We start from the raw sequence: 10,305 nt of genomic DNA, 5'->3' as shown, positions 1-10,305 counted from the left end.
TTTGGGCGTCGGCCGGATCGTCCTGTACCTGAGGGGGCGGGGCTGCGCAGACACCTGTCGGTTCAGAGTAAAGCAATGACATGGTTGGGTTCCTCTGGACTGCTGTCTCCGTGTGGGGGGAGGAGGCGTCCTCCCGACTTTGGTCACGTTTCTTGGATTCGGTCTCTCCTGCACTTTGACCGAGAAACGGCTGAAAACCTGCAGCAACTCAGCACTAAGACTCACTACAGGGTATGGTGGACACGCCAACCGCCTCTGAAGCACAGGACCCCTATTTATTGTCCCCCCAGGCCCCCCGGGGGCTTCAGGGAACCGGTTTGTGGTCGGCCTTTTTACCCTCGGCTGAATATTTCCCGGGCTTCCGTCATTTTCTTTCAGGTGGAGTAGAAAATTCAGATTCTTGTTGACCAATAACATGTCAGCTTAGCTCCCCAACACTCAAAAAGAAACCAGACCTTCTGAAAAATTACAGAGTCTCCTCAAAGCGTCTTCAGTGTCTCTAAAACAAACTTTTTTCCAGATGTTTGGAAGTGGCCAGTAATTCTACCAAACCCAGAGCTCGCGTAGGCTATTAGCCTGCTATTAGCCTGCTGTTAGCCTGCTATAAGCCTGCTGTTAGCCTGCTACTAGCCTGCTATTAGCCTGCTGTTAGCCTGCTGTTAGCCTGCTGTTAGCCTGCTGTTAGGCTGCTGTTAGCCTGCTGTTAGGCTGCTGTTAGCCTGCTGTTAGGCTGCTGTTAGCCTGCTGTTAGCCTGCTACTAGCCTGCTGTTAGCCTGCTATAAGCCTGCTATTAGCCTACTGTTACCCTGCTATTAGCCTGCTGTTAGCCTGCTATTAGCCTGCTATTACCCTGCTATAAGCCTGCTATTAGCCTGCTATTACCCTGCTATTAGCCTGCTACTAGCCTGCTATAAGCCTGCTGTTAGCCTGCTATTAGCCTGCTATTAGCCTGCTACTAGCCTGCTATTAGCCTGCTATTAGCCTGTTAGCCCTCATCCAGGGTTTCGCCGGTGGGGTCTTTATCGGACAGTTGGAGGTTCTTCAGACTGACTGTCGAGTTTCTGACTTTTGGTTCTTTTCGTGGATCAAATGTTCTGCTTTTGAACCGCGATAGATGGAAACCGTTTTAAAAGTAGCAGAGATGCTAGCGGAGACTATAGCATCTCTGCTAGTCTCCGTTTGTCCTCAAAGCGTTTCCTTTGGCGTGACGTTAACATGCTGAGCTCAAACGTGTCAAAGGCGTCGTCTGCTGAGGCACACGTGTGTTTTTATCGACTGGTGCTGAAGCTGCAGAAACGTCTCTGCCACACGTCCACTCTTCTGCAGACACACGTGTTCATGTCTGTCGTTTCCTCTGATGCCGTTTTCCGTTTCCTCGGATAAAGAATTCCAAAGCGATCATGTGACCTCAGACGGTGGCGTTTGTCTTGAAATGTTCAGGATCGACGTCAAACTATGATCTGATGGGTCGATGACATGACGGACCAGAACAAACCAGTTCTCTGAAGCACCCCGGACACCCCCCTCCCCCCATTCCTTGTATTATAAGAATGTCATTCATGGAGGGGGGGGTCATCATAACAGCAGATTTTCTTTGATTTTAATCCTCGTTGTACGTTTGATTGTGTTTTCCATTTGATATGTACGTTTACGTTCTGCTCTGCATGTGGAACCGCGTTCCTCACACTCCAGCATGGCGGCGGCGGCTCCTCCACACGAGTCCTTCAAGTGCCTGATGGAACCTCGGAGCAGGTCCATGTTCCTCAGGAGCTCTTTGGCCGCCATGCCGCAGCTCCTGATGGACACATGATTGTTGAACTCTCTCATGGGGGGGGGAAACTGGACCTAAGAGCTGGAGCACAGTGGGGGTGGGGGGGGGGCTGCTCAGACGGCGATGATGATGATAAAAAATAAAGGTGCTACATGTCGCATTTAAACATCTGAGTCTGATTCAGTTTATTGTTCAGGTTGTTTTCCTTAAATTAGAGAGAAACAACATCCACCTATTCATCCAACCATAAGAAGCTGGTGGACTGATGTGTTTTTGGAATCTCTGTTTTTTTACGGGACAAACGGAAAGACAAAAGAGAAATTATCATTTTGGTGATGCAGACACCGAAGCTGTGAATGAACTGCAGTCCCTTTAAATGACCACCAGATAGCAGCAGAGATCTGCTTTGCTTCTGCCTCCTCAGTCACGTGACCAGAGTTAAATTTATATCTGGTTGTCTTCAGGTCTTTTTTTAAATGAGAGGATCTCTGGTTTTTGTCAGAACCCCCAAAGAAATCATGAAGCGATTTGATGCTGGAGGTCTGTAGAAATCCTCAGAAACGTCTGTTTTTCTGTCGCATCACCTTAAGCTCGTGCAGCAGTGCATTATGGGAGTTTTAATGCTGATTATTGCTCCTTGTGTTTTTAGCAGCTGCTCAAAAGACCTGAGATCCAAAACATGAAGTGGTTCCAGAGTGGTCCTGATGTGATCCACGTAGACCAAAGACCTGATACACACAAAACGTAGACCTGATCCACATAGAATGTAGACCTGATCCACTTAGACCTGATCCACACAGAACGTAGACCTGATCCACACAGAATGTAGACCTGATCCACTTAGACCTTATCCACACAGAACGTAGACCTGATCCACACAGACCTGATCCACACAGAACGTAGACCTGATCCACACAAAACGTAGACCTGATCCACACAGACATGATCCACACAGAACGTAGACCTGATCCACACAGACCTGATCCACACAGAACGTAGACCTGATCCACACAGAACGTAGACCTGATCCACATAGAATGTAGACCTGATCCACTTAGACCTGATCCACACAGAACGTAGACCTGATCCACACAGAACGTAGACCTGATCCACACAGAATGTAGACCTGATCCACTTAGACCTTATCCACACAGAACGTAGACCTGATCCACACAGACCTGATCCACACAGAACGTAGACCTGATCCACACAAAACGTAGACCTGATCCACACAGACATGATCCACACAGAACGTAGACCTTATCCACACAGAACGAAGACCTGATCCACACAGACCTGATCCACACAGAACGTAGACCTTATCCACACAGAACGAAGACCTGATCCACACAGACCTGATCCACACAGAACGTAGACCTGATCCACACAGAACGTAGACCTGATCCACACAAAACGTAGACCTGATCCACACAGAACGTAGACCTGATCCACACAGAACGTAGACCTGATCCACTTAGACCTGATCCACACAAAACGTAGACCTGATCCACACAAAACGTAGACCTGATCCACACAAAACGTAGACCTGATCCACACAGAACGTAGACCTGATCCACACAGAACATAGACCTGATCCACACAGACCTGATCCACACAGAACGTAGACCTGATCCACACAGAACGTAGACCTGATCCACACAGGACATAGACCTGATCCACACAGAACGTAGACCTGATCCACTTAGACCTGATCCACACAGAACGTAGACCTGATCCACACAGAACGTAGACCAAATCCACCTAGACCTGATCCACACAGAACGTAGACCTGATCCACACAGAACGTAGACCTGATCCACACAGAACGTAGACCTGATCCACACAGAACGTAGACCTGATCCACTTAGACCTGATCCACACAGAACGTAGACCTGATCCACACAGAACGTAGACCTGATCCACACAGAACGTAGACCAAATCCACCTAGACCTGGTCCACACAGAACGTAGACCAAATCCACCTAGACCTGGTTCTGACGTTGCGGGTTGTGGTTTTTTCTCCTCTTTACTTTGACCATAAGACATGGATGGTTCTGGATGAGATCTTTATCTCTGACCACCAATCAGGTTGTGTTTGTGACCCAGAGCAGACCTGGTGGGTTCTGATGAGCAGGAAAAAGGATAAATTCTGGACCACCTGGGAAGGTGTGGGATCATCCTGACTGCAGACGTTGGATGAAAGGACAGCGGTAGAAAAGTCAGAATCTGGTTTTCTGCAGAAAATGTTCAAACTGTTCATAAAGACTAAAAAAGAATTTAAATGTACAACAGAAAAAGTCTGAAAAATGGTTGATAATCCGATTTCAGCTGAAAGTTTGAATAGGAAGTGGAAGAAAAAGCAGAACCTTTTCACCCGGAGGGAACAGAAACCTCCTGGACGGCGTCCCTGTTCTGTCGGAGGCCTCAGAGGGAGCAGGAAGTCCTCCTGCAGGTCTCCAGACGGCCGTCCACCGGTTTCTACGACAACCGTCAGCCGCTGCGTGCTGAAGGTGAGCCCACATACCTCTGAGGCATAATGGGGGGGGTGCAGAGCTGTTCTATTAATACACTGGAGGAGGAGCCTCTGGTTCTGCTTCTTCGTGTTTGCTGAGGAACAGGTTTGAGTCCACGTTCTGCGGGTCTCATCCCGCTGCAGACCGGATGTCCTCAGATCCTCCATCTGAACCGGTTTTGGTTGGTCTCCTCGATGAAGATGATGCTGGCATTTTTGTTGCACTGCTAATGTTGGGTTGGGGGTGTGGGGGGCTGTAAGCTAGTGGGAGAGAGTGAAAGCGAAGGGATCATGGGAAATAAGCAGAGGCTTACTCATCACCAACAGCAATTTCTGAGTAACTGCTGCTGCTCTGCAGAAACTAGGTCTTAGAAAACGTCAGAATTGTGTTTTTTGTCTGAAAACGTCATCATCATCACTTAAAGACGACCTGGAAGACGATCGGAGCGAGACTTCAAAGCCCTGAAGATGAATAAAGTTAATCAGAACGGACAGAATCCGCCTGTTTTTCTCAAATCCCTTCTGGAGCCATGAGGCTGCTGAAGGTCTGCAGTAAACACCGGATCTGCCTGAAGTTCACTGGAAGCGAAGGGAGCTAAGATGGCGGTCCGTGCGGTCAACTTTTTGTGAGCTGCTACGGTCCGGTCCCAAAATATCCCTTTTGACCTCATTTTCAAACTGCTGAACTAGTTTTGCTTTTTTTTGTATTACTCTCAAATCTTACCACTGTAAAGAGACAAGAACGAAGTGAGAAAAACAACAACAGCAATATTAAGAGCTCCTAGAATGCCACGGGAAAAGCCTGTATCGGAGAAGCCGACTCCCGCATCCAAAAACCCAGAGATGACAACACATGACCACGAATACGCCATGGAAGTTTCCTCGCTGTTTACTAAAAGGAAAACCCCGGTTACACCCACCAAACCCTCCGTTCCACCTAACAAGGTAGTCGTCTCTAACAAAAGTGATGCCGAGTTGTCAGCATTAACTGCCGCCATCGAAAAACTGACGGCGAGATTTGACGACTTTGACGGTAGACTTCGGGAAAACTCTGTGATTCTGGCTAATCTGACGAAGATCACTGAGGTAAACGCTGCTGATATAAAGGACTGTAAATCCAAAGTGCACAATCTGGGAAAAGAAGTTTCTGTGCTGAGGAAAGACAATGATGACTTAAGAGAGAGGGTGGTGGAGATGGAGCGATATAAACGGCGCTGGAACCTGAAGTTACAAGGTTTGAAAGAAAAAACCGAGGAAAACACCCGCAAAGAAGTCCTGGAGATCCTGGCAAAGATGGCGCCACAGCACACATCGGTGTTGGAAATGGTTGTGGATACAGTACATCGGCTGGGGAGGAAAGAAACCGGGAGGCACCGGCAAATCATCATCCAGTTCTCCATGAGGCACTACCGCGACATCTTCTGGAAGGTTTCTAAGGATGCAAAGGTTTGTCAAGAGTTGGGAATCTTCTTCAAGCAGGATTTCTGCAAAGCGGACCGAGAAGCAAGAGCTGCTGTCTGGCCCAAAATGGAGAAAGGAGAGCTGCGGGACAGAACGTCTGCTATCGGGGCCACATCGGGTACGCTAATGGAGTCCGTTTGTCTCCAGACTAGCTGTGTTTTTTTTATTCTTCTTTACTAGTTTGGAGTTAACTACCATAAATGCTTTGTTCTTAAAGCATAAACCTCATTTGCTCCGTTTTTTCCACACCTTAAGTTCACAGAGGAAAGTGAAACTCTGTTGTTGTTAACTTGAAAGTTATAAGTTCTAAAGTATTTTTTCTAAAAGTTTGAGGTCTAGTTCTGTGTTACAATGTTGTTTGGGATCTGAATTCCAACCGCTCACTTTCACCTTCAGTAACTAGCTAAGTAAGTAACTTTTTGTTCATTTTTGTGTTATTGTTTTTTTGTGTTTCATGTCTAATTTTAACTTTGTTTCTTTAAATGTTAGGGGTTTACGAGACAATGTAAAAAGAAAATCTATTTTCCTATTCTGTAAAAATGTGAAAGCCAGCTGCATTCTACTGCAGGAAACTCATTCTGTTAAAGCAGACCAACAGTTTTGGTCTAATCAATGGGGAGACAAAATCCTATTCTGTCACGGTACAAACAAATCTTCTGGAGTTGCTTTGCTCTTTAAAAACTGTTCGTTCAAAGTGATTACCCATATCTCTGATGATGACGGCCACTGGCTCATCTGTGTTCTTAAAACTGATGATGGTTTTCTGATCCTTTGCAATGTGTATGGCTATAATATTCCTAGTCACAACAAGTTATTATTAACAGAAATTGCAAAACATGTCAAACTTCTCAATCATAAGTACTGTACAAATACTGTAGCAATGGTGGTGATTATAACATGGTTCTAGATGAATGGCTGGATAGAGTACCCTCAAAGTTCAATAGCCATCATATTAATCCAACTTTACGGGACTTTTGTCTTGATCTTAATGTTTCTGACCCCTGGAGGATCAAAAATCCTCTCAGACAAACATTCTCTTGGTTCAAGCCTAATGGATCTTCAAAATCTCGTATTGACTTCTGGCTCCTCTCAAATAACCTTCTACAAAACAAAATAGACGTTAACATCTCAGCAGCTCCCCTGACTGATCACTGTTTGATTGAACTTAATGTCAGCTCTCAAATCCAAAAATCCTTTGGAAGAGGCTACTGGAAATTTAATTCTTCACTTCTCACTAATGAAACTTTCTGTAATGCTGTTATTGAATTATTAGAAACAATAAATAGTGATTCAACCCTAAAATCTTACACTGATAAGGGGGAATTCTTTAAATTCAAAGTACGTCAAACTGCCATTAAACATAGCAAATTAATTGCAAAACATTATAAGCAAAAAGAAACTGAAATTTTGACTGAGTTAAATCAGATTTGTTCCAAGCCTGTTTTCAACGAGGATTATAAACAACGCAGAAGTATTTTACAGTGTTCTCTTGACGATATTTATATTAAAAAAGCCAAAGGAGCCTTCATCAGATCCCGAGCAAAATGGGTGGAGCTTGGTGAAAAGAGTACTTCTTATTTCTGTAATCTAGAAAAGAAGAGGCAAGAGAAGAATACTATAAAGAAACTTCATATTAATAATCAATTATGCTCTGATCCTCAAATGATCTCTAAAGAAATAAGTTCATTTTATAGTAATTTGTACTCGTCATCTTATTCCGAATCCCACAATAATACTTTTTTCCAGACAATTAAAGATTTCATTCCTAAGATTGATGACAATTTTAGAAATTCTTGTGATTCAGAAATAACTTTGCAGGAATTAGAGAAGGCTTTAAGCTGTCTCTCCAATGATAAAGCTCCAGGATGTGATGGACTGACCAGTAACTTTTATAAATTCTTTTGGCAGCATATCAAAGATTTAATTTTTGAAATGTTTAAAGAAATTATTCAAAATGGGTCTCTAACACATACAATGAAACAGGGTGTAATCACCCTTATTCCCAAGCCGGGTAAAGACCCAACATTTCTAGATAATTTAAGGCTTATAACTCTTTTGAATACTGACTATAAGCTTCTAACACATATATTTTCAAACAGATTCAAGTCAGACATAACCCAAATAATCTCTGAAACGCAATCCGGTTTTATTAAAGGTCGCTCAATTCATAATAACTTAGGCCTTGTTCTGGATATGATTGACTATGAACATCTCATAGATACAGACGGTTTTATTTTATTTTTAGATTTTTACAAGGCCTTTGATATGATTGAGCATAATTTCATGTTTCAAACTCTGCAATTCTTTGGTTTTGGTAACAAATTTATTAATACAGTTAAAACTTTTTATTATGAAACCAGTAGTTGTGTTTGTTTACCTCAGGGAACGTCTCACAGATTTAACATCAACAAAGGTAGAAAACAAGGTCGTCCCATTTCACCCCTTCTTTTTATTGCAGCAGCAGAAATGCTGTCTTTGCTCATCAAACATACTGACTTTGGTAAGCTGACAGTTGCAAATGCTGAATTTTCAATAAGCCAACTAGCCGATGATACAACAATTTTCCTTAATAATCTTCATGACATCCCCAAGATTCTTAAAACTATTGACATCTTTTCAAAAGCTTCAGGCCTCAAATTGAACCTAAACAAATGTGAGATCTTACCCATTAAACCATGTACATTATTGAATGTTTATAATATTCCTATTAAATCCACAGTTAAATACCTCGGAATGCATAGAACTAAAAACAAAACAGACTTGGAAAAACTGAATGTTTGGGACAAACTAGAGAAATGTTCGACTCTGCTGAATAACTGGGCACAGAGAGATCTTTCTATTTTTGGTAGAATTCTCCACCAAAATTGAAAGCATATCCAGATTCATATATCCCACCTATTCTATAGGTGTCCCTAAACAAGCCATCAAATCTATTAATCAAGTCAATTTTAACTTCATATGGAAAAGGAAAACACACTATGTTAAACAAGGTACGCTGACTAAAAAATATGAAGATGGAGGTCTTCAAGCCATAGACTTTAACAGCCTTAATGGCACCTTAAAAATAAACTGGTTAAAATCATTTATTAGGAATCAAAATAGTATTTGGTTCATTGTTCCTAATAAAATATTTTCCCGCCTAGGAGGGATCACATTTTTACTCAGTTGTGATTTTGACAATAAGAAACTTCCCATTCAACTCTCGTCTTTTCATCAGCAAGTTCTCATGTATTGGAAGCTCATTTATAAACACAATTACAGTCCACACAACACTCCCATATGGAACTGCAGATACATCACTATCAGAAACAAGTCTATCTTTGTTCCAACATGGTTTGAAAATGGAATTTGGTCTTTAATGCATCTTCTTAATGACAATGCCACTCTCATGTCTTTTGATGATTTCACAGCTAAATATGGTTCACTAACGAATAGAAAAGATTTTGAAAAAATTATTGAGGCCATTCCTCAAAATGTTGTGAGCTCAGTTTCTGATTTGTTTCATAATGACATCTACAGACATCCTACTGTCCCCAAGCTTCTGATTAATGGACACAACATAGCGACTGCCAAACTCCCAAACCTTCAAATCAGAGAATATTTTAATGTAACGTCCTTTCCCTACGTCTCAAATCCAAATTATATAACCCAATATTTTAATAATTCAAAAAAGAAACAAATACGAACTAAATATTTAAAACTCCCCATTCCTCCTAAAGCCAAGGAAGTTCACTTTAAGACCTTTTCAGGTATTTACCCTTCCAAGGAATTATTAAGAAAACGGTTTGGAATTCCTGAAAATTGTTGTTCTTTTTGTCATGTGGAGATTGAAACAACTGAGCATCTTTTCTTTGAATGTTTTTATTCTGATGTCTTTTGTAATAGCTTACATTATTGGCTTTTCCCCAAGATTCCACTTTTAGCAGACTTTTCTATTAAGGATATCATTTTTGGGTTTATTTTAGAAAACAAGAACACAGAACTTATTCTGAATGTTGTAATTATTTTGGGTAAATTCTATATACATAAATGCCGTTTCCTTAAAATCAAACCATTTTTTTCTACATTTCATAAAGAACTCTGCTCTTTTTTTTCATCTGTAAACTTCATGGAAAACAAACTTGCTATGGAACTTCAAAGTATCATATGTAAATTACAGCTTCTTGATAGCCCCCTAAGTTAAGATTAATTGCAATGTCTATGTAACCCCCCCCCCCTTTTTTTATTTATTTTTATTTTATTTTAATGTCTTGTATTTATTTTATTTTATTTTTCTGTATTATTGGTAAAAAAAAAAAAAAAAAATTATATTGTCTTTATTCTGCATTGGCTGTTTGTACATGTCCAGTACCTTTTTTCGATGTTTTTGCACTTTGCATAATTGTATACAATTGTCTCAAACTGTTAACCTCAACTGTGTTTTAAAAAAAAAAAAAAAAAAAAAAAAAAAAAAAAGTTCACTGGAAGCTGACTGCAGACCGGCGGCTGACGTCACATCCGGTCTGTCCATCCTGTTATCAGACTGATGGAGCGGCCCGGTGCTAGGACCCGTCGGAGAGC

At 41.9% G+C, this 10,305-nt stretch overlaps 1 protein-coding gene across 1 annotated transcript; it reads right to left on the bottom strand.

Moving 5' to 3' along the window:
• Positions 1 to 1,061: 1,061 nt before the first annotated feature.
• LOC110014800 lies at positions 1,062 to 4,307 on the bottom strand. Its single transcript, XM_023962805.1, has 7 exons — positions 4,297 to 4,307; positions 3,687 to 3,717; positions 3,540 to 3,627; positions 3,128 to 3,502; positions 3,069 to 3,090; positions 2,833 to 2,994; positions 1,062 to 2,795 (listed from the first exon to the last, which is right to left on the bottom strand). The coding sequence occupies exons 1-7, from the start codon at positions 4,305 to 4,307 to the stop codon at positions 2,429 to 2,431; spliced, it is 1,056 nt and encodes a 351-aa protein (XP_023818573.1). The 3' UTR covers positions 1,062 to 2,428.
• Positions 4,308 to 10,305: the final 5,998 nt, after the last annotated feature.

Source organism: Oryzias latipes, chromosome 14 (genome assembly GCF_002234675.1).
Source record: "Oryzias latipes chromosome 14, ASM223467v1".
NCBI lineage: Eukaryota > Metazoa > Chordata > Actinopteri > Beloniformes > Adrianichthyidae > Oryzias > Oryzias latipes.
Note: the sequence above shows the minus strand (reverse complement) of the source record. Positions and strands in the feature narration are given on the sequence as shown.

Bases quoted from the DNA above. Each gene is read 5' to 3' on its own strand.
- LOC110014800 (XM_023962805.1), bottom strand. The intron at 3,091-3,127 runs GTCTGTGTGGAT...TGTGTGGATAAG, and splicing joins CTACGTTCTGTGTGGATCAG to GTCTACGTTCTGTGTGGATC. The intron at 2,995-3,068 runs GTCTGTGTGGAT...TGTGTGGATCAG, and splicing joins CTACGTTCTGTGTGGATCAG to GTCTACGTTTTGTGTGGATC.